Raw genomic sequence first — 24,296 nt, 5'->3', positions numbered from 1 at the left:
TCATTTTCTCCTGTGATAACATTGATGGACAGGGACAGTCTTTAAGTTTAAAAGCACACAATGTGAAGATTGTATATTCCTTTGTAGTATTTGGAGGAGGAAGAGACAAAGAGGTTCAGTCTTTCCATTTATCACTCATAACTTCAGGAGTCAGCAGAGAACAAAAAAAAAAAGGAGCACAGAGACCCAGGTTGCTGTTTTTCCACGACATGTAATGCTGTAAGCTTCCCTGTGGCGATTTGGAGGGCTGGGCCAGGGAGGGGACATGTTACATCTCACACCTGGTATCGATCAGTGTAGCAGAGTCGCAGACAGGGAAGGACGTACCCCCTTCCTCTGCCTTACTGCCCTCTACTCTCTCTTTTGTAAATGGGGACCCACTGCCCACCACCATGAGAACGAACTGCAGCAGATACCTGCCAGGAGTCCCACCAGAGCACCTGTACTCTCCAGCACCCACCAGCAAGACCAGAGCCAGCGGCGGTGGCTGCCCGGAACATGTCACACCGGTGTCCACCAAGGATGGGCAGCTGCTCTCTGTCATGCAGACCCTCACCACACAGAGGTATGTGGGGGGTGCCATGAAACCCTTTCCTTCATGGGCTCATACAGGCGCTTGAGGGGGAGATGTGGTGATGTGCTTCATGGGGGCTTACCATGGTGCACTTGTAATTAAATCCTTATCCTAACTTTGTAATGATTGTTCTGCATATATAATTAAATCCTCACCATTACACTTGGTGAAGACTAAGGAAGCAAGGTGTCTAGGGATGCTGCTCTCAAGTGTGCCAGCTGCAGTAATTTGCCCTGATAGATAGTGGAAGGCTCCATCAGGTGCTTGCTGGCATGGATGCTGTGTTTAGCCTGTGTGATGCTGGCAGCATTTCCGTGGCAAGTTTCCTTCACACTTCCTAAGCCAGTGTGTTTAGCAGATAGACAAGCTATTTCTAGCAGAGGTGCACACACAACTGTTGCTTCTTCAGCCATTGCAAGTGACTGAGAGCGGCTTTCTCTGTCAATTTAGAATGGCAGATTTCAGTGGTAAAATATACACTGAAACTATACCCTTCAAAAGCCTGCTTTGGGTTGGCTTTGTTTTCATCAGAAGCAAGAAAGAGGATGCTTAAGGGTCTGGCTGTATGCAGACTTGATACTTGGGTCAGAATTAAGTTCCATTTCACTGGTAGGAGGCTGGAAAGACTGCATGGGTCTTAAAGTAGCCCTCGATTTTCACAAAACAACAAATAATAATACAATTCAGTTCACTGCACTCTTGTGAAGAGTGAAATTAGTAACTGCTGCTGCATGTGTGATGTAACACCTGAAAGGCTGTCTTTTCCCCGTGACTTGTAGCAACTCTTTTAAAACTTGTGCATTTTGACAGCTCAGATGTGTGTGCAGAGTATCAGGCACAACTTCTTACTGTTTTAGCAGGCAGGTTGAAAGGAACAGGCTGGCTTCTTTGGACTTTCCTGCAGTTACACCTGAGTGAGGTCTATCTGGGGCATCCTGCAAAGAGCCAGAAGAGGGACAGAGGGAACAGCTGTGTGCCACCATACACTACTTGCTAATGAGGTTTTGTCAGTGCCAGTGATAAAACCTGTTTCTCTGAGGAGATCACCTTATCTGGTGTATGTGGTAGGGAGGGTTGTTTCTAAGATCTCAGTCTCAGCCTTGGCAGTCGGGGCTGAGTTGAAGCTGCAGTGAAGTCCATGGCCCAGCAGCACCGGTGCTTGCAGCCTGCTCCTGCTTTCGTCCTGATGCCCTAAGTCTGAGCACCCTGAGAAGCCATGTGCTGCCTTCCTTTCAGAAAAAATTCCTCTGTAAATTTGAGAATCATCACAGTCCTTATGTTTTCACCGTCAGGAGGAGCACCCATCTCCTTTGAACATTAGCATCCCACCACCAGGAAAGTGGGTGCTTTGGGGGAGGCAGTGCAGGAGAAATAGGCACAGGCAGCAATGAGGGAGAGATGTGTTTGGCACAGTCCTCTTTTTCAGTGCTTCTGAGGCTGCTTGTGAGATGTTGTTCCAAAGAGAGGGAAAACTTCCCCCAGGGACACGAGCTTCATGCCTGCAAACACCTGCCCAAACTTGTGTCCCTGCTTTCAGACCACAGCAGTGCAAGTTGTGCTGTTGTTTCAAGTCCAGTAGTCCTTTGCTGTTGATTATTGAAAAAAGTTTACCCTGTAGGTCAGGGGATCATCACTAGCATCAGAGATTGATATCCTGTAGCTCAGAAGAGATGGCACAGGTCATCAGTGGCATATGGGAACAGCTGAGGCAGGTTTAAAACTTCCGTGATGTATTTAGAGATTTCTTGAAGTGGCTGCACTGTGAAGAGGTGGAAAATACAAAGGTACAGAAACCCTTGGTCATCTGTCTTTAACGTGACACTCTGATGTTTTTCACTCTCCCTCTCTACTTTCCCCCCACAACAGAAGAGATATTTTAAACAAGAATATTGAAGTGCCAGCAACCATCAGCCAGCAGCTTGGTGTACCAACTGCAGAACAAAGTTCGCAAGCTGCACATGTCCCGATTGTTAATTTGTGACATGCAGAGAGAGAGGGTAGATCACAACAATTTTCCCTCCTCCTTCAGCAGCCCCTTTAATGGCCAGCCGATATGCAGGATCTGCCATGAGGGCAGCAGCCAGGAAGACCTGCTTTCCCCTTGCAAATGTACAGGAACATTGGGGACCATTCACCGCAGCTGCCTGGAGCACTGGCTGACGTCTTCAAACACCAGCTGCTGTGAACTCTGCCACTTCAGGTTTGCAGTGGAGCACAAATACAGACCATTGGTGGAGGTCAGTACTTGGGGCATGTCCCCAAAACCTTACCTTTAATGTGCAAATCATGTTTGTTTCGATACAGGCATCACAAAGTCCTTTGGCCGAAGCCAAAGCAAGCTGTGAGTTTTGGGATTGGCATGATGAGGGCAAGAGGTCAGGGAAAGGGCAGAAATAACAAAGCTCTTATTTTGAAGTGAATCAAATCAAGTGAGAAGAATAGGATCGATGGGTTTGCTTCATTGTAAACTTGAGTGAAGGTGTGGGAAACAGTGTGCAGTGTATTCCTGGTCTACCAGCCAGCTTGGTAAGCTGGCTGGTAGAAGATGGAAGAGGCAAGTAGTAATTTCTGTGGAAAGTGAGACAAGCATCAGTATTAAATATAGGTCAAGATTATATTTTCACCTTGCTTCTGAGGGAGCAGTAACAAACCAAGGAACCTTAGAAAGGTAGTTTCCATGTTAAGCCCACAAGAAGGAGTAGTTCTTAGTTGGTGTCTGGCATGTTTAGCCATTTGTGATGCCGTTTGTGATAGCCATAGATGCTCTGTGGCTGCATACACATAAAGTTTGCCAGGTTTGGTGGTCACTATCTTTACACTCTTGATGACCTTTTGCCTCTCCTAATTAGAAAAAAAAAAACCCAAAACAAAACTGTAAAAATAGTGGCTTATATTGCAATTCAAAGCGAATTACAAATAATAACATTTTTCAGAAGTAATGAGAAGCATCTTTTTTTTATCAGCTGGTGACACAATCACTTAAATGCTAAGTTTAGGTTCGGGACTGTGTGTCTTTCCTGTGTATCCTCATTGCTCCTGTGAACTGTAGCAAACTGGTAGAAGGAGATATGGTATTAAAAATAAGTTTTTATTCACAGATTTTTTTTATTGCTTTTATTCACAGATGAGAGGATACAGCATAAAACTGCTGGGTAGTGGGTCAGAGGCCCACACAGAAAGGGGGTGAGCAGTTCTCACTAAGGATTACCAAAACTGCTTATGCTGGGTTAAGGAATGTGTATTTAGCACAAAAGCTGTAATCTAGCCAGAGCAAGCCTAGGCCAGCTATGTTTGCTTGCTTGTTGTTTGGTCCTTCTAGCAGGACTCCAGACTCCGCCGGGAAGCTGGTCCTGGTTTCAGAAATGCTGCTGTTTGTTGAGTATTCTCAGGTAGTTAGGGACTAAGCAGCAAAATCTTTGTGGCTGATTCTTTATCACAGTTTGATTTTAGAGTCCAGCTTCTCCAAGCTGTTCCCTTGCAATAGCTGCTCATAGGCTTGCTTTAGAGAGATGGGGCATGATAGTGTTCAGAGCTAATGATCACTGAAGAACTTGAATGCAAAGCTAACCCTGCTGAGGCTGGGCAAGTCTGGTTTCTTGATCATTCCCTGATAAAGTGTGGCTTAGTTTTGACAAAAGAATTAATAAATAGTAGCAACAACAACAACAATAATAACAATAGTAACGATAAAGCTTTTTTTTCTCAGCTGGACTAATAAGAACCAGGTTCAATAATATTTCTGAAACATAGTACACATTGTTAATTGATGTTTTTCTTTTTATTACGTAATCACGGAATCACAGAATCCTAAGGGTTGGAAGGGACCTCAAAAGATCATCTAGTCCAACCCTCCTGCAAGAGCAGGGTAACCTAGAGTACATCACACAGGAACTTGTCCAGGTGGGCCTTGAATATCTCCAACGTAGGAAACTCCACAACCCCCCTGGGCAACCTGTTCCAGTGATCTGTCACTTTCACAGTAAAGAAATTTTTCCTGATGTTCACGTGGAACCTCCTATGCTCCAGTTTACACCCATTGCCCCTTGTCCTATCACTGGACATCACTGAAAAAAACCTAGCTCCATCATACTGACACTCACCCTTTACATATTTGTAAACATTGATGAGGTCACCCCTCAGTCTCCTCTTCTCCAAGCTAAAGAGTCCCAGCTCCCTCAGCCTCTCATAAGAGAGATGTTCCATTCCCTTAATCATCTTTGTAGCTCTGCGCTGGACTCTTTCAAGCAATTAAATCTTTTCCTGCTTCTTAGCTACTATACCCACAATATTTTAGTACCGTAATCAACTATTATATGCAGTTGCACAAAAAGTCATAAAAGAAAAAGCAGGTCCGTTGTGATCTTACACAAGTATGTTTTCAGTTTAGAAGGGAATTGAAGCTGTACTTTTGAAGTTGAGAGCATCAGAGACAAAGAGTAACTAAGATGACTTGTACACAAGGAGAAAAATTAAGCAGAAGGGCACGAGTCAAAGTTTTTATTTCTGTTAGTATAATTTATGCTTGCCCTAAAATTTGTATTTATTTAATAGACAGTGCTTTGAAATAAAAAGAACCTCCTGCAAATAATAACAGCAAATATAAAATTTCCCAAAGGATGACAAAAGCAGATGCAAGTTTCCAGATTCCCACATCCTAAAAAGCACTAAGCTTTTAGTGTCCTAAAAGTACTGTCCTATCTGTCTCCCTGCATTACTTAGAGCATTAGGGCATGGAGGGAAGTTTATCATCAGGTATGTTAGGACAATCTTTCACAAGAACCTGCCATAATGTTTGGTCAAATGACAAGCCAGAGCAGCCACCTGCTTTTAACTCCAGCATGTGTGTGTATGTGTGTGGAGTCAGAGTTCTCTTCATTTAGTGAGAGAATTAGTTCTCCAAAGATTCTTCTGAACTAGATAATGGAAGTGGTAAGCGGTCCTTTCAGTGGAGGCAATGAGTTTACCACTGCATTTTAGGAGGTCAAGAAGGACTATTGTACTTATAAAGTCATTTGTAAAGTATTGTCTATAGAAGCTGATCCAGTAACTCCTCAGCAGGCCCTATCTCATGTACAGAATACATCTCATCCATTGGTGAGTGACAGGTAGTATAAACATGCTTGAAGCGATCTCAATCATCTTGTCCATCTTTTCTCCTAGAGGTTTTCCATCAGGAAAAGAAATGGTATTTCTGACTATTCACTTTCTTAAAGGAAAAAAAAAAAAAAAGAAGAGAACACAGTATTATGTTTTGTCCTCATTCCTTCGTTGCATTGGTCACTGCTTCTTAGCAGTTTAGCCATGGGTGTAAAGGAAATCTCAGTGGAAAATCAAATTGAGATACTTCACTTGCTTTATATAGAAATGTCACATCTGACTTAATTGCTGCTGGTAGCACCCAGGAGAGGCTGCAGCAGTAGTGGGCTTGAAATGAAGTAAGTGAAATGAAGCAGTAAGTGGCTTGGCTGGTTGTCCAGCCATATTCCTTCCTCCCCTGTGTACATTATGATGGAAGCAGCAAAGGATTTTGTGCCGTTCTTCATGATTTGATCAGAACAGGCTAGTGAACCTATCACATTTCACCTGCACTCCTCCTCTTTTACCATGTTGCTACCTTTCCATCAGTTCATGAGGAAATTAAAGCAATAAAAATTTGTTGCAGGATGGCTTTTTGCCTTCTTTTAAGGCATCACCTGTGTTCACACTAAGAATGTGGGCCCATGCACTTGAAAAGGAGATCTTTAGGTCAGACACATGGGGCGTATCTACAGCTAAAAAAGGCTGTGTCAGATAATCCTTGAGGTCCCTTCCAACCTGGTATTTGGTGATTCTAGGAATTATATCCTGCCTCCTGCGTGCATCATGCAAAGGATACAAAAGTGCAAGCAGCTCACCTTTGCTTTCTTTTCCCAACTTATCTTATGCACAGCAGTCTAGTCTTTCCCTGGATTTCTTTTGTGAAAAGAAGCAAAGGAAAAATAGCATTTATTTTGACCTTGATTTTCTCTTTTATCCTTCATGTCTTTTCTCCATCATAAGCTTCTCTCTGGTCAACTGAGTTTCAAACTATGTTCTTCTCAAGGGAGACATTCCTTTATCTGTGCCACAGGACATGTCTTTGTTGTCTGGGGGAGAAACATCTCCTAAGAAATGTACAATCTGCTAACTGATGCCCCAAACCCAACCACAGAGGCAGGAAATGGTAGGGTAGTCTGTCAGGCAGATTAATCCTCTCAACATTGCAGTTGTGAAGTTTCAGGCATTCTTTTTTTTTTAACTCACTCAGATTATTTTCCCCAGAAGAATTGTGTTTCGTGAATCAGGCATTATGGTGATTAACCTCTCCTTCAGCATTCAATGGAAAGTGATTTGTTCATTGCTATCCACCACTTCCCTACATCTTTTGCCTCCTGCTACATTGGGTGGGAGAGCTCTGTGGCTTGTCCTGCCTCAAGTCAAAGAAGCACACACCAGAGCATACACACATTTCACCTCCTCCACAGGTATTTGTCAAAGGCTGGTCAGCCAAAATGAGTGGTCTCCTTTACAGTTCCTTATCTCCATACTGTTGGCCTACATGCGTCAAATGTGTCCTGTGTGATTTTACAGTTATTCATAAGGACTGCTTTCTGTTGAGCCTTCATAGGCATTTGTAAATGGATGCCCTGCAGGTGGGTATAGTGCCCTGCCTGGCTTTCAGCACTTATGCTGCCTTGCTTATGGACTGAGCTAAACAGGAAATCCCTGCTTCTGGTGGGATTTCTGCTGTGAGGTTGGGCTCAAGCTCCTCAGTTCTCCATTGGGACCTAGAACTTGTTATTTCTGAGTCACTTGTAAAGTTATAACAACTGCACTAGAGAGAACGTGATGTATTATAAAGGAGCAAGAGATGGATTGTGATAAAGTATTTTCATACTGAAGATCAATGAGTCTGTTTATCTCCCCTCTGGAGGGCACCTGACAGGCCCTGGCACAGAAAATGGAGACCACCAACATCAATCAGACATAAGCTACTGGAGCATAAGCTCCCTGTATCATCTTTGGAGCTGCCATTTAGAGTCACGTATTTGCAGATAACGTGTTGCTATTGAGGTACTTGGCAGGCATGAGCAGAGCAAGCCTAACCATTTCACTTGATTTCAGGGCTCCTCCTTCAGGCAAAGGCATTGTTTAGAGACATTCACAGCCCTACAGTCAGTTAAAGCTGTTTGCCAATAATCCAAAAGATGTTGTCCATTTACACATTACCAGTATATGCACATTCCCCAATGTCCTAAGCCTCGTGATACTACAAAATTCAGTTCAGGAAGAGCAGACAAGGTCTGAACCCACCTCTTCTACTGTAGGCTAAATGCACAGCAGCCCTGTATAGTCTACTGGAAATTAGAGGTGTGCGGGACTTGTGCATGGGCACACGGATTTCTCATTATGAATTTACCTAGGCATGACACACCTCAAGGAAAAGAGCAGCCGCTGCTGAGTAGACCTGCTTCTCTCTCCCATGTCTTGGTGACCACACTGCCAGTGACAGCCTGGCTACATTTGACACAGAGGACCCAAGCTGAAGCAGTAGAAATTCTAGACACCGGAGGAGAGAAAATTCTATAGTATGGTGGTTGGTATGTGTGGAGATACGATGTTTCCCGTGACAAACATGGGAGAATCTCAAAACAAACTGCAAACTGCAGCAGTTTCCGTTAGTCACTTTTATAGACCTTCCACTTGTATATAAGCTGCTTTTTTAACGCAGCCAATCCACAGGAAGAAATGCACTGTAGAAATTTGTGACATTATTCACATAGATGCTTTTGCTATGTTTCAGAGTGAAGATTAGGCAAGCTTTATATGAGTATTATATATCATCTTCATTTCAATTTCCATATTGCATCTATGTTGCTTCCACTTGGCTTAGTACAGAAACAGACACAAAACATGGCAGAGAAAATGTACTTACGTGCAATAAAATACTTAGAAACCAGCCAGCTACAACATAAATATGTATAAGAACATTATGTGACCATATAAGTCACCATTGTATTGCTTGAAGGCTATTTACATGTTTTAAACCAACCAGGATTTGGTATTTATTGGTTCATTTTTTTCAAACAAACAAAAAGAAAGCACCCAATTAACAATATAAAACTCATAAGCAAAACAGCATGACTAGGAATAAAACAAAGCCAGGATAATCATCACAATATTGGGCAGATATTAAATTCCCTTTTTCCCAATCTATTGCTGGGTGTGGAGCTCATGCTGATAAAGAAAAATAAATTTTAACCCCCCTAAAACCTACATCTATGCATGAAGTAGTTAAGGTGAGCTTACATTAGAATTTAAAACTTCCAGAAGTCTTATACTGAAATACTAATTTACTTTTTGCGAGACTTTGAATCATCTGGTTTTATCTGTTGGGATTCTTTCTACTTATTTTTCCTCTCCACTGCTCAGTGAAGCAAGTCATCAGCATTAAATTACTGTAATGAAGAAACACCAGATGGGCTGCACGAAGTTTGTAGAAGGATCACTCTTAAAGCCGGAGGAAAATGGTGACTCAGGATAGTCACCAACTAGGAAAACTTTCTTGAGTCTAAGTTTGGAGGAAGTGCAGCTGTCAGTACAGCACATTGGGGCTGGGAGCAGATACGTTAAGTATGTACATCCTCCCTCCCTTCCTGAGCCAAAGGGCAAAATAAGAAGGGCAAGGTGATGCAGAAGCTTTTGTACCTAGTTGTTTTCAACTGCAAACTACCACCCTGAGGCCCAAGTCACACAGGGAGAATTTGAAGCAGTCATGTAGATTTCCAGTAGAAGTATGTCTCAGTGAAAGGAAGTATAACAAAAATAAACTCCCCAACACATAAAGTTTTAAAAACATAACCTCTTCAAGACACTTTTACACCTTGAATACTATACTCTACTCACACATAACAGGGAAAAATCCAGAGACCAGAACAAGCTGTTCTCTCTCCTTTACAGAGAAATTAAATGTTCATTATGTTCATTACAGAAAAGTTTTGCTAAAGTGCTTGACTTTTTCCAAGCAGAAATCTTTCTCATAGTACTGACAGCAAGAACAAAAACAAGACCAAACCACCCGTGGAAAAAAATAAAAAATTTAAAAAATAAAAAATTAAAAATAAAGAAGAGCAAAAATTACTTGCCAGTGAACAGGTTGTGCCTTCAGACCATCACCCATCACATCTGTAACTGATCTCTTCTAAAAGTAAAGGTCTAGCAATCAAGGGCAAAAAAATGTTGAGGAGAGTTCCCAGGAGAAAATAAGTGAGCAGAGAGGAAACAGCTGCTTTGGAAGAGGCCAAATGCTGTTCTTTAAGGACTAGCAAGATAAGACAAGATGCTGTGGGTTTTGTGACTTTTCTTTGGACATCATGATTCTGTAGTACAGTTCTGAAGTGCCAGTTTATTATTTCTGCCCTGCTAGTAGCATTTCCTACCATTAATATGAGCCAAAGTTTGCTTTTTCTAGGAAAAAGCAAGTGCTAAGATGAAAAGTTTTATTGCATCTGACCTTTTAGTTCATTATCTATCATGTCTTTAGTTTCCATATACTTGGGCTTATAGATCAGGACATTTACAGTGTGTAGAAATATGTGTTGCCAATAGCCAATCTGCTTTGCTTTTGATTTGAAATGCAAAATGTGATTTTGTTGATTTTCTTGAATGCATACATTTGTCTGCCTAATTGGGAATACATTCACCCAAAATAGAATGGGAAATATGAAAGACTTACAGGTGAAAGGGAATACTATTTCTCCCACAGTTTCACAAAATCTTTTTTCTTGACACATCTTGAAATCTTTTACCTATTACAAGCATCATCTGAAATGCAAACTAAGATAGATAGTAGGAAAACAGAATAGCAGTAAGCCAGACTAATATTAAACAGTATAATACTGTTTCATTTGACCTACAAGAAATTTCATAAGTTTTTATTGTGCAACTTAGCAAACTGTTGGTTTGGTGGTGGTTTTTGTTTTGTTGTGGGTTTTGGTTTTTTTTTTTCTTCACTATCAGAGAATCAGTAATCCTGTTTATAGACATTGAAGATGTATAACCTAGAAACTGAATTATACAGTTTCTATACTGACCACTGTACCTGCCACTGTATTATTGCTACTTGGTGGAGCATTGTGTATCAGACTCCTGTTTTTCAGCTGGCAAACTACCCAGGATCTAGATTGCAAATTCAGTTATGGTGTGATAGCAACAGCCAACAGCACTCTTCTTACACACTTAGCTACCACCTAGGGTTGGTTCCTATCTGCACTGTGTTTTTTTATTTTTACAAAACAAACAAAAAGTAAAAGTTTACTATACACCACCACCTTACAATAAATAAGATATTCTTTCCACTTACTAAAAGATGCAAATAAAATTAATTTGATATTTCAGAAAGTAGCCTCAGCTCATTCAGACATCCACAATTGAAATATTCCCTGGAACTTAAAATAAGGGCTAAACTTAAATAAGAGCAGACTGAGTTACAAAGAGGCTGTAACATTCGCATAATAAAATTAAAGATCAAATTGTTTGGTTTCTAGCTGTCAGACAGGCACGACTCTCTTTGGGACCAAAGGAATACGTCTGTGAGCTGTCACCATGGCCTTTCTAAAAGCACCCACTGAAGACAATAATACTGTGCCAGTAACTGAATGGTTGACCTAAGCAGGAAACCCCAAAACTGAAATACAGATTTTTTTTTCAATTGAAAAGTAACTGTCAAATATTTCTTTTCCTTGGCAAAACATTAACCTAGAAAAGTTTCAAGTTACACCAGATGTTTCATTGCACTGAATACAAACATACATACCATGCTGGTCTGGAAGACTTTATTTTGAGTTATAGGTAGTTAAGCTTCATTTCAGAAAACTCCACTGGAAAAGGTTAAAAGAAAGTTTTCAAGTTAAGAAGTATTTGAACAAAAATATTCAGATGGTTGATTGGAGTTTTTGGGGGGAGGGTTTTTGGCCAATAAATGGTCAGCCTGGTCTTAGAAAATGGTCCTTCATTCAGGTGAAACACACTAAAAACACCCAGGCAACACCAGTCTTTCTTTGCCTAAAGCCCAAGGCAAGCTGCTGCCATTGGTCATTGCTGGCATGAAACCAGAGATGACAATAATTTCTAGTTTTGCTTGTGTATAGACAGTTTTCACCAAGATTCACTGCAGAGCTATCACTGTGAAAAGAACAAAATGAACTGATATGTTTGATGTCTAATAAGCTATTTTTAGTTCAAAGGGAAATGTATTTAGGGAAGACAATTCTTTTCTGTCTTTCCCCTCCCCCCCAGCTTTATTTGCGATAGCTATTTAAATACCTTTAACTAAAAAGCAGTGTGATAGATTTTCTTCATTCTGCAGAATCTTCTTTGCTGCTGGTATAACCCCAGTAACATTTATGTAAAATCAATTTTCCAAGGAAAATGTAGTGAACTAAAAAGGGCTCCCCAGTAGAAACGGGTTGTAGACTTAGGATCTAGTCTGGAAAACACTATGCATGTACTTAGCATTTGTGTAGCTAGACCCAGGAAGGTGAGTGCTTCCAGGATTTGGCCTTTGGCAATGGTGAAGCAGCTCATACTTGTGGAGGTATTTTACAGCAGTTTTCTGCTGGCAGCTCAGTTTGGTTAGGTTAGATAAATTCCCAGTCTGAGCTCCTCTAGGGTGTTCTGGTCCTTAGTTGCTGCTTGTTATGATGATTTCCTTCCCAAAATGTCAGGCTTTGCTTTGCTGGCATGTCTTGTGCATGCCTCTGCCTGTCCATCCCTTCAGATGAGCAGCTCTTCAGTCTTCAGTTATGTTTTCTTGGGCAGGATGAATAAACCTGTTAAAAAGAAACTGAGCCCATTTGCTCATTGCAGGAGTCTGAAGTTTCAGATTAGCTGACAATGTCAAACAAACATCTCTGTATGTTTGTACTGGAGGGGATTTTAGACAGTTTCACAGAACTGGTTTCATGTGCAGTGTAAAACATAAGGTAAAATTTTGGAAGCCAATAGTAGGCTCACAGACCAAAAGTCTCCATAGGACTGTTATAAACTCACATTAAATTTCCAAGCACCAGGGTGTGCATTCAGTTGAAGAAGGTGTGGAGATCCTCTGATGAAGATCAAGAGCTCAGTCTAATCCTTCTAGGGCAGGTAATAATTTAAATTCAGCTCTGCTTTGTGAAGTAGAATTATAGATCCATAGAATCAACTAGGCTGGAAAAGACCTTTGAGGTCAAAAAGCCCAACCATTTCCCTGGGCCTGCCATGTCTACCACTGTACTATGTCGCTAAGGGCCTCATCTACACGGTTTTTGAACACTTCCAGGGACAGTGATTCCACCACTGCCCTGGGCAGCCTGTTCCAATGCCTGAGCACCCTCTCTTAGAAGAAATTTTTCCTAACATCCAATCTAAACCTCCCCTAGTGCAGCTTGGGGCTGTTTCCTCTTGTCTTATCGCTTGTTACCTGGGAGAAGAGACCAACTCCCACCTCACTACAGCCTCCTTCAGGTAGTTGTAGAGATCAGTAAGGTCCCCTCTGAGTCTTTTCTTCACCAGAGCTGGATTGTATGAAAGCTGGGAAATTTTTTGATTCTTAATCTAAATGTATTTATGGCCAACTGTTACCCTTTTGTTCTTAAGCCAACATTGTGCATTCGGGAGAATGCACAACACTGTGTTCTGCCTCACAATGTTAGCTGTTCTTAAGCCAACACTGTGTTTGGGAGACTTGTTTTTCGTCCAGTCCATGAGACCCATGGTGTCTAAAGCTTGAGAAGGAAACTGAACTCCCATTCCTATGTTTCCCATTTTTGACATCAGCATTTCTGCTCCCTCTCCCCTGGTCTCTGAATAAGAGCAGTGTTGTCCTTGTCCCATTATGTCCCAAAGTATTGCTGTTCCCAGAGGTGAACTGTCCTCACAAATGAAATTCTGTGTTTCGTCTCTCTCCTATAAAGGATTCCTACTTTAAAGAGTTTATGAACTCAAGTAGCACTTCTCAGTTACTGATGTCCCCCTTCATTTCTCCCTTCTTTTGCCCAGCCCCAAGATGCATTTAGAGTGTGACTTTGCTGCAATAACTAGATTTTTTTAAGTCACCTCTAGTGGTGTGGGCTGTTTTCCTGACACCCCTTCTGTTTTCCAGTTGAAGCAGTCCTGTCTGAGTGCAGTAGATCACCAGTATGTCTCAACAAAGCTTTTGCCACTGCCTGCAGGCTTAGGCACACATCTGCTGGGTAAAGAGATATGTGGCTGAGGATGCTGTCCTGCCCCAACTGGTGGCTGTGGCTGCCCTTTTGCAGAGTGCCCAGTCTAGGTTATTTCAGAAGCACCTGCCCTGTTTAGCAGAATGTGGCTGAGCACAGACCTCTTGTGCTGGAGCAGTGTGCATGGACCATGCAACCATCACAGCACCCACTGCCAAAGTGATGGCATGGACAGTGGGGGGAGCAGACAAGGGTTTGGAGGGTGTTTGCATCTGAGCAGACCCCATTTGCTATGTGTCACTGTGAGGGATGAGGTAGGACCTCACGTTTCTTCAAGGGGCTGGATTCTCCAGGGTTTCTTCGTTTGTGTCAGTTATGAGCCAGGGTTGTGCATCAGGTGCTGCGCTTACCTGTTATTGAATTTGGGCTTGCTGCTATTACTAATGTCAATTCATGTTGTATTACTCTGGGTCTCCACCTGCGTATCAGGAACTGGAATCACTGTTCACTTTAAGATTTCACTCAATAGAATAGTGCTTTGCCAGGCAAGCTAGCATTTTACTTCAAACATAACCCTTCTTATGACTTTTTTTTTCCCCAAAAATGGAAATTATTACTGTAAGAGTCTCAATTTATGGCAGAAATAATTGAGTGCATTGACACATTTTAATAGAACAGATTTCAGAATGTCGTAGTGCAGATACGACAGTTGCATCTGGCCTTAGATCTCCTTCTTTGCCCTCCTGTACTGCCACACTAATTAATCAGCTCAACACTTTGTTGAGACCATTGTGTGGGTTTCAGTTTCAGGAAAGGATTTGCTGACTTGCCTTTTTAGCTTCAAAGTAACTTGACAGTGCACATTTCCAAAAGAAAAGACTGAAACCTAGAATCTAAACAGAAGTACTTCAACAGATAAATACGTGCTGCAACTGAAATCCATACAGCCACTTGAATTACTTACTCATTGCTTTTGACTTCAACCTCAGAACTAGCTTTTAAGGTTAGACTGTAGAATTGCGGGAGAGGAGTTATTATTGTATAATACTGCTCTTGTCTGTCCCAGCCTCGTCTAATATTTGAATTTTTTCTATTTGATTCTTTGTTCATATGGGTCAGATAAGACATAAGGAGTGCAGGCAGCCTGTAAGCAGCCTCACACCATTTTTTGCCTGCCCAAAATTTCAATCACATTAGGTGGCACACCATAAAATGCTGTCTTAATTCAAGTGCATGTCTTGTGTTCATGAAAGCCACAGGGCAGAGATGACAACACATGCCTTTATGTGTGTGCTTCTTCACATGCATGTGTTGTTGCTGATCTTCTTTCTCACTCTGATCAATAAAAAGTATTTCATGTACTAGCTGAGCTGCATGGAGGACGAAAGAATCAAAACAGGCTGTGATTTGAGGATGCAGCCTCCACTAAATGGACTCTGAAAGGTTTCATTGTATTCTTCACTGCTCAGTTACAGGAGGGGCAGTCGCCATAGCACTGACATAAGGAGATGTTGGCATTTTAAGGTCTACCCTAAGAAAGTGGTGAACACCTGCAGTTCCCATTGAGATCACTAGTGCAGCTGCTCAGCAATTCTCTTGTGGGTCACAGTTTATAAAGAAATACTTTTCAAAAAACATCATCATAGTCACCTTTAAAAGCAGAACCTTTACCACCAGATGCTTTCAGTTCTTTTCATTTTCTTGGCAATTTCAGATTATAGGGATTCCTGGCAACTGCAAAGGTGAGAGTTGAAATCAGTCCTATCTAGCAGCAACAAAATAAAACCTGGAACTGTTATGGACACATTCCTTTGGAGTATTTTTAAGTAAATGAAATAAAAGCTCCAAGGAAAGTGGTGTGAGCATCTCACAAAGAACTATAGCTTTCTCTATGAAGTTGGTCAGATGTAAACATATGCCTCCTTACGTTGTACAAGCTCTATCTGCAGCGTCTTCCTGTTCCCTCCTCCACACTGATGTGGTGGGTAGGTGAGTGAGTGGCTGTGTGGTGCTTAGCTGCAGGATGGGGTGAACCTACCACACATGGTATTCTGGTGTCTTAAATAATCTTGAGCTTAAGACACTGTTTGGAAAGTGAAAAAACAACATTAAGCCTCCCTCTTTGATTAGCATCTTCCCTTACAACTTCTTGTTTATAGTAGTACATAGCGGTTATAAAGTACTTCCCCCATCCTTCGAATTTTAAAAGTATTCAGATTAATAAAAGACTGTATCCTGCAAAAAATGTTTATGAATGTATTTTTGTGTTCTCTTAAATTCCCGAGTCAAACATGAAAATAGATCTTAGGCTGCTGAGTTACTGTGTTGTAATTAAACCGCACAAAAAATCCCATTAAGTAGATAATTTATTATTTCCATCTGAGAAGATGGTAAGGCTGAGGCAAACTTGTCTACTGATTTGTGTCTTTCTGCTAGTGTCAAATTAGCTCCTGGCTGGACTTAATTCCTTGACTGTTGTTACACCCCATATGACAATGGAGAGATAAATGCTGCTGTTTGTTTTCACGGTGTGTGTAAAGCAGGAAAAGATGAAACAGGGTCCGAATAGAGGGGTAGAATACCTAGATGAGGAATATTCATTATCTTCCACAACACTCTTTAGCCTTATTCTCTCATCAAACCTCTTGAGTCCTGCTGTTCCTCTTGGAAATTGCTGTAGCACAAGAAGAAAAAACCTCAAGGTGACTGGGAATAAAGGGCATTAACTGATGAAGGGATGAAGTTTTAACCTTAGTTTCATGAACCTAAGGAGACTGGACTTCTACTGCCACTTATAATGTGCTGTGAGTAATGAGGGGCCAAACAGTTTAAGGATACATGAGCCTTATCCACATCTGCTGGCACAGAGCTGCAGCAGCTTTGGTTTCTTGTACTGGTCACAGATAATGCCATAGCTCCCTGTTGGAGCATGACTTTCCTTGCCTTCAGCATAGCCTTAGTCTCGGAGCAAGAGCCTGGGAGGGACATGATAGACTGGGAATCGATAGCTTGTCTTGAACCCAGCTCTGGCTGCACAGGCAGCTGGGGTTATGGTAGCTCCTTCCACCTCTGCTGGCTGTTCCCAGCTTTGGCTCCTGCTTAGATCAGGGGCTCTGGGGTACAAACAGTCCTGTGCAGTACATAACGTGTTTGCCCTTGGTGGCTAGGGTAACATGTACAGCTCCCAGGCTGGTTAGGGTCCCCAGTAAGAAATATTTTCTATCCTTGGTAGCACCATGTACATGCTCAAAGAATTTAAAATTGTTGCAGAGCGCTTCTGACCAAAGCCTGCAGCTTACATTAGCAAAAAATTGCAGGGCTTGGTAGTCTTCCTATTCAAAGATTGACTTGAGTGATGAGGTTTCCTTATTAAAAGGTCTTAGTGTACTGTTGTAGGCTGAACTTCTTTCACCTCTGCCATCTAAAATCCTGTTTATAGAAGCATGGGCATGTGGGCTTGATAGCTGTTCAATCAGCCTTCACTTCAGCAGTTGATTATCAGGCACTCTGTTTTCATAGAATGATAGAATAATCAAGAGTGAGAAAGGGCCTTAAGAACATCTAGTTCCAATTCCCCTGCCATGCTCAGGGACACCTCACACCTCTGTCCAACCTGGCCTTGAACACTGCCAGGGATGGGGCAGTTATCACTTCTTTGGGCAACCTGTTCCAATGCCTCACCACCCTCACAGCAAAGAACTTCTTCCTCACATCTAACCTGAACTTCCCCTGTTTAACTTTAAACCCATTACCCCTTGTACTATCATTCCAGTCACTGATGAAGAGTCCCTCTCTGGCACCCTTGTAGGCCCCCTTCAGATACTGGAAGGCTGCCATGAGGTCTCCATGCAAGGTTTTCCTCTTAATAAATGTAACGTTGTGTGCATTCAAGTGCTTGCACATATCTGAAAGCAAGTTGAAAATGGCTTTGCTGGTATTACAAGCAGAATGTAAAAAAAAAAAAAAGAAAGGAAAAGGAATACCAACCAAACCCCAACTTAAAATACCATGGCCAAACACTTTCTGCACTCTTCTTGAGAAGAGTGTGATTCCTTCCACATTAAGGGAGCTCCTCAAACAGCTGAGCAGACAAATGCCAGGGGCTGCGCTATGCAAAACACTCTCCCTTATCAAGGCAGCTCTAACTACAGTTGAATAAACAATGCAGTAGGTATATGTGCACATCAGCAGGCAGAGAGGTGAGAAAGTTCAGGTATGACCTCTCTAGGGACAGCCAAAGCCCTGCCCTGCATATGGTCCATGTTCCCTCCTCAGAGGAACAGATCTGCATTTTGTAAGCGAGCTGCTTGACTCTCGTAAAACATCCTCCCTGTGCTGACGCTTGCTTTATCTGCATTTTGCCTGCAGTGGCTGAGGAACCCAGGCCCCCAGCATGAGAAACGGACTCTCTTTGGAGACTTGCTGTGCTTCTTTTTTATCACTCCACTGGCGAGCATCTCTGGCTGGTTGTGTCTGCGAGGAGCAGTGAACCATCTGCACTTTAGTAGCAGACTAGAAGCCGTTGGCCTTATTGCACTTACTGTCGCACTCTTCACTATTTACCTGTTTTGGACTCTAGTAAGTATTAGTTTTCTCTTTAACTCATAGGAATAAGGGAAAGAACAAACCAGAAAATTAATGATGGAGTGCTGAAGAGCATGTGCACCACTGCACAAAGCTTTGCGTATATATGCCTTCTGCACTGATAAATTTAATTTACATCTGCAAGAAACCTCTGGGTTTCACCCCAAGTTCTCTGGAAATCCAGAAAGACAGTTTGGTTTTGGGTCAGTCATTCTCAAATCCCAAACACCAGAGGAGGTAGCAAGAGGGAGACAACATGGAGTTCCAAGACACATGCTATGGGAGGGAGTTACATCAAAGTTAATGTGCAATAGGTGAAAGCACAGTGGACAAAATAGCTTTAGATGAACAACGTGGAAGCTAGAGGATTCAGATTTTATTTTAATCCAACATTTGGCTAATTTAACTATTCAAAAGCCTTGCATGTGGGCGCACCCAATGCTTTCCTCATTACTTGTGCTTGCGGCGCTATGGGAAGTCCATAGCAGAACACACCTTACACCCAAGTCTGTAGAAATACAGCTGCCTTTGCAGCTGTCACTTGCATGCTGACCCATCCTAAAAGCGACTTGATTTGTGTCAAATTGTTAAACTGAGATCAGTTCCTGGCCCCAGTGCACCAAGGAACACTTGGCTTGGCATTAATGAAGCAAACCCAGAGGATAGCTGCCAAAACAAGTGTTCATCAAGTTGTGGTCTAGCAGTTCACTGAAAATCCCAGGTTACTGTTCAGTTTGACATTCTACGCCTTTAGCTCTCGGGCAAGGAGAACAGAACAGCAGATGCAGGGAGCATTCACATGCAAGGCTGTGCTGCTGTGAGAAGAAAAACCCATATGAGCCTGTGCTGCCCTGATGGGGGGAAGACCACCCTGCCCATGGTGCCAGCACAGCAACTGACCCTGCGGGGCTAGCATGCAGCTCTCATGCACACTGTGTATGGCCACATGCTGTATAGCTGAACCCATCCAGCAGTTTTTGATCAGTGTAAGCTGCTGAGGAGGTGACATTAATAGAGGTAAAAACACAGTAAGAAACATGAGCCCACAGTAAGCTTGCAAAAGGAGAGATGGTGAGGGTAAAAAACATAAAACCTCCATGCTACGTAACAGCTATCTCCAAGAAAGCTCTGAAAGGTAGCATCTCATTTACTTCGTTTGTAACAGTGACACCCTGTTTCATCCATAGAAGACTGCAAGTGAATCTTAGCAGCACACAATAGTAGGGAAAGCTGACAGTTTTCCCTCGGCCTCCTTGCAGTTTCTCTTTGTGTTGTTTCTGCTTCCATTTTCTGTGAAGCAGCACCAGCAGCACTCCCCTTTGACGGGACAGCCATTCACTCCAGTAGTGAAGCAGCACTTGTACTTCCGGCAGCACTGTCAGTCAGGTGTTCAAGCAAAGCTTTTTCAAACCTCCTTCGTGTATGACTGTCTTAGAACCCCAAATGCTGCCCGATTTATGTAAGATACGTAATTCACAAGCACCAGAATGGCTGGAAGTTAGAAAGGAGAGCCTGGCCAAGAAGTTGGATTTAATTACCCATGACACATGGACATGCCTGACCCTGCTCATTAAGACTTCTGCAGCATCTCAAGTGTAGCCCCAACATCATCTGTTGTATTTACATCATAAGTGGCAAAATCCCTTCTATTCACTTTCTAAGTCTTACCTCTTCAGAAGCATACAGAGAAATGTGTTATAGGAGCTGGAGAATGTGGTGATAGTGAGCCTGATGTAAATGTATTCCTTGGCTAATTTAATTGAAATACTGTATCTTTAATGTGCACTGAATTGTGGAAGATGCAAATCCATTCTGATCTATTATTCAGACCAGCAGGAGGTGGATGGGCTAATGAAGCACTGTGTTCATCAGGAAAGGGCAAGGTAGGATGCCTTTCAGTGCACAGCAACCCTCTGGTTCAGCATGGGGTTAACTCAGTGGGCAGATGGGGATGGAGCTGGGGCTCTCTTCACAGTAAGAAGGTGCCCTCATTGCCCTAAGAGCATTAAAACTCAGAAGAGTTTGGAGCAGACTTAAGTATATCTGCAGATTAAGTCAACAGGCTTGAGTGACAGTGTTTACACACATTCTTGGAGGGCAGATTTGCAATATCAAGGTAGAGACTTCAAGCAACTACTTAACATCCCCTACATGAGGGAGACTTGTCCGCTCTGCTCAGCAGCTGAGACCCATCAGTCAACACAGGAAAGTCCCAGCTTGCATTTGCACAGGGGATACATCTCCTCCGCTTGCCCCATAACAAGGAATGGGGCCACACACAGAAGCTAGCCCCATGAAATGCTTCAGCAGCACCTGCCCTTTCATTTTTGGAAATAGGGGAATCCTGCACTGCTTGCTTAGTTATTGCTGTGCAGGGTGTATATTGAGAGCTGTGGGGCAAATTACACAGAACATGAGGCAAAAGTTGGCATATAGATTATTTACATACCATAATTAGCTGAATGAGCAGTGAATGGGAGAGATTCTATTTTTAGCATCCAATAAGCTGTTTTATCCACTCCCCTTAAACAGCCACGCTCTCCATACAATGCTGCTTTTTCTCTGAGTTTATTCACTGTACCTGATAACACATACCCCCAGACAACCCAACCTACTCCCAAGAAGAAAGCTTCAGACATAAAACAGAGATTGCTATTTAAACTGAGAATTCAGGGCCACACTCTGCTTTCTTGCTCACAAAGAATCTTGACTCCTTTAAGATGAAGTAGCATGTTGCAGTACAAGATTTGCCCTATAGCTTCCAGTGTAACGTAACTGCTGGTTTAAAACAGGCCCACCTGAATTAATTCAGGGTAAGTTAGAAAGACACTGCTTGCTGTCCTGTTGAAGAGGTCAACAAATAGTGTGCCAAGGACCAGTGTAAATCTGGCCTTTGCTCAGCATCTCAAGTTTTGCATCCAGTGTAACAGCTTAGGGTGAGTAACATTGGCTCTGCTGAAATTCAGTAGCTGACATCACTTGGAAACTGCCTCCAGGCAAGAACCCCTTGTAAACAAGCTGTCAAACTTAACTAGATTATCCTGTGAAAATGCCTTAAACAAATGAGGAGTTAAAGCACGGCTTAAACATGCAGCCCTTCCTCAAAGAGCTCACATGATGCTAAACTGTAGCTCACTCCTCTGAAGCAGTCACTGCATTTTGCAAAGTATTTATCTTTCCAGGTGTCCAGTCATTTCCGCTCCCTCCCCCTCCTTGTCCCCATGGCTCCTGCTGATAACTGCAGTGCTTTTTAAAGAGAGATTTCTCATGTTCATTCATATAATGATGTTCCACAGAAATGAAGGTGTAGACTGCTTTGCCTTCTGGGACAGCAGAGGAGATTGAAAGATGGGGAATCGATCTGTTGGAAGAGCTGTCTTTCTGCAACTGTGTAGTCAACAAAAGCTCTATCAGTTTCCCTCATTAACCAGCAGACAGCTGAATAAATATCTAATAAAAGCCAAGTCTTTTTTTTTTTTTTTGTCCCTAGTAGGGTTTTATAGAAGGTAAATAATTTACTTAGTTAAAAACACCTTTTTGCAAGGAGGAAAGGGTTTTGAAGGATACAATCATAGGCATGTATATTGCATAATCTCCCTCCATACCTCACCAGCATCCATCCTATCACTGCTGTAAGGGCAGGAAAGCAAGCAGCACACAGAGCCACTTCTCTGCAAGCAGTCAGCAGCATCTTCCACCCAGCCGTGCAAACCAAGCATGCTACCCTCCAGCCTTCATGGCACCCTCTGCATAGCACAGACCTACAGAAGTGGCTCAGGTGCATAAAAATCAGTGACAAATGACCAGCTGCATATGAAGACAGAACAGCCAACAAGGTTCTTCCTGTGATCACTGCATGGGTCCCTCCTGCTCACAGCTAAGAACACAGTAATTGAAACATAAAAGGTCCCAAGGCAGTTTACAGGGTTGTCATTTGTTTGTTGTTTTTTTTTAACTGCACATCTTCTTAAACATAATTCTCACTACACTCAGCTGTCACTAAAATAAGCAGTAAGCTATTTAAAAAAAATATAGGGCCAAGTTATCTTGTATTGGTCATTTCTCTTCCACTACTAGCAGAATTATATTAAGGTTGAAATCTGTTGACTATTAACAATAAAAACAACAACAACAAAAAAAGACTAAACTGAGGTACGTGTGTTGGCTGATGGCTCACACTCACCCTGTTGCATCTGTGCAATCTTAATGTGATGCACCTAGCAATAAAGCATTAAAGGGTAGAACCTGTAATATGACCCTGTCACTGCACACAGTTTAGCTAGTGGCAAGCCTTCACCATCCAGACAGCTACACTGTCAGTTTAACAACTTGCAGCACTATAGGACCCTAAAATCTTTCTCATTCCAAGTAGCTGCCAGGAATTCTAGTTCTCGGGAAAGACAGTCTTGTCTGATTTTTCATATTATAAAGGAAGAAGAGGGAAGCAACAGCAGAAAGTAGGGCACCGACAGCTTTTCTTCTCTGCTGTAGCAACTTGAGGAACAAGCCATCTACCTGATAGGTCCCATCTTTGCCTGCTACTTTTTGCTCGTTTTTATCCCACCCAACTAGGCTGCTTTTTGTTCCACTTCAAGGCATTTCCCCCAAACCCCAAGTGATTCCTTGGATGACCACTTTGACTCTAAACAAAGAGCATCTCTGTTCTCTCCTCAGGTATCCTTTAGGTATCACTGTAAGTTATACAGTGAATGGCGTCGGACCAATCAACGTGTGATACTCGTACTGCCGAATTCTGCCAACATTCCCTCCAACCGGCAGTCTCCACTGGGCCTGCAGTCCGTCAAGAGGAACTCAAAGGAGACAATAGTTTGATTTGGGCAGTTACGCATAGGGACCATGCACTAAAAATATATCCATCAAACTCACTGGCATCAAGCACTGTCCAGAACACTTAAGTGTGCTACTTCGATTTACCAACTCTTCACAGAGGAATAAGTCACTGTTTGTTTGAATTCAAATCATGGATGCTACAATCACATGATTTTTGCTAAGCTGCCAAACTTGCTTTATTAGCAGATACTGTGTGGTATTGTACAAACTTGTGTTAATAATTACATCATGATGCAAACTTTTTTATTGTTTAAAATATTAAACTGTGGTAATTATCAATGAAAAACAGGTTTAAGAGGTGTTCTGTCTTTATCATTTCCTGTTCCTACAGTATTATTTAGGTAGATCAACAGTAACCACTGCTGGTTTTAGTTTTCTAAAGCACAGCAATGGCACTCGCCCAGTTGATTTTATTTGAAGATCCTTTAGGGCAATATTCTGGATTATTAAAACTTTTGCGTTATAAGTTCCACAAATTGGCATATTATTTAGAAGCTACAAAGTGATCAGAAAATGATCTGCTGTTTCTTATTTGGCAGGGAAAGAAAATTCTAGGTAACAAATTTAGCATGTGCAAAAGAAAGAAATGACACAAATTGCAGTAATCTTCCAACTCAAGTACTTTAGTACTTAACACTCGGAAAAAAATAATTGCACTTTTTCCACTTAGAAGCAACAAATTGGGCAACTCATTCTGCACTGAAACACACATTTTGCTCCTGCAAATTCAAACCTAAGTGGTTTTCTCTGCATTTACACCAAGCTGCATTTAACCCTAATTGTAAGACTTACTTTTGTAAAGAAAGGTCTGCATACATAATAAATGAGGTCATTCGACATATTTTGGGAAGTGCATAGAAATTAGCACTATTTTAAAGCTGCAGAGTTCTCAGCTTGGCACATAGATATGAGTATATGTAAGCCTTGGCCTCTTGTTGCAACACTCAGACTAAAGCACTTTCTTAAAAAGAATGTAATAGCCTGCCTATGGTGACCAATCTGAATTTGCAGCATAAAGACTAGACTCTGCTCCTAGGTGGCATTAACTGTTTCCTGCTGGTTTT

The 24,296-nt window shown here is 42.1% G+C and overlaps 1 protein-coding gene across 2 annotated transcripts; it reads left to right on the top strand.

Moving 5' to 3' along the window:
* Positions 1-274: 274 nt before the first annotated feature.
* Positions 275-23,833, top strand: MARCHF3 (membrane associated ring-CH-type finger 3). 2 transcript variants are annotated; one of them, XM_062617438.1, is made up of 4 exons: positions 275-565; positions 2,604-2,811; positions 18,166-18,375; positions 23,056-23,833. In XM_062617438.1, the coding sequence occupies exons 1-4, from the start codon at positions 393-395 to the stop codon at positions 23,212-23,214; spliced, it is 750 nt and encodes a 249-aa protein (XP_062473422.1). In that variant the 5' UTR covers positions 275-392; the 3' UTR covers positions 23,215-23,833. The 2 variants fall into 2 exon arrangements, with proteins under 2 accessions (XP_062473422.1, XP_062473421.1); XM_062617437.1 differs by having other exon boundaries at positions 486-565; positions 2,441-2,811; positions 23,056-23,831.
* Positions 23,834-24,296: the final 463 nt, after the last annotated feature.

The sequence above is a fragment of the Pezoporus occidentalis genome, unplaced genomic scaffold, assembly GCF_034315485.1.
Source record: "Pezoporus occidentalis ecotype Australia unplaced genomic scaffold, CSIRO_AGI_Poc_V1 ctg196, whole genome shotgun sequence".
In the NCBI taxonomy this organism is placed as follows: domain Eukaryota; kingdom Metazoa; phylum Chordata; class Aves; order Psittaciformes; family Psittacidae; genus Pezoporus; species Pezoporus occidentalis.
Note: the sequence above shows the minus strand (reverse complement) of the source record. Positions and strands in the feature narration are given on the sequence as shown.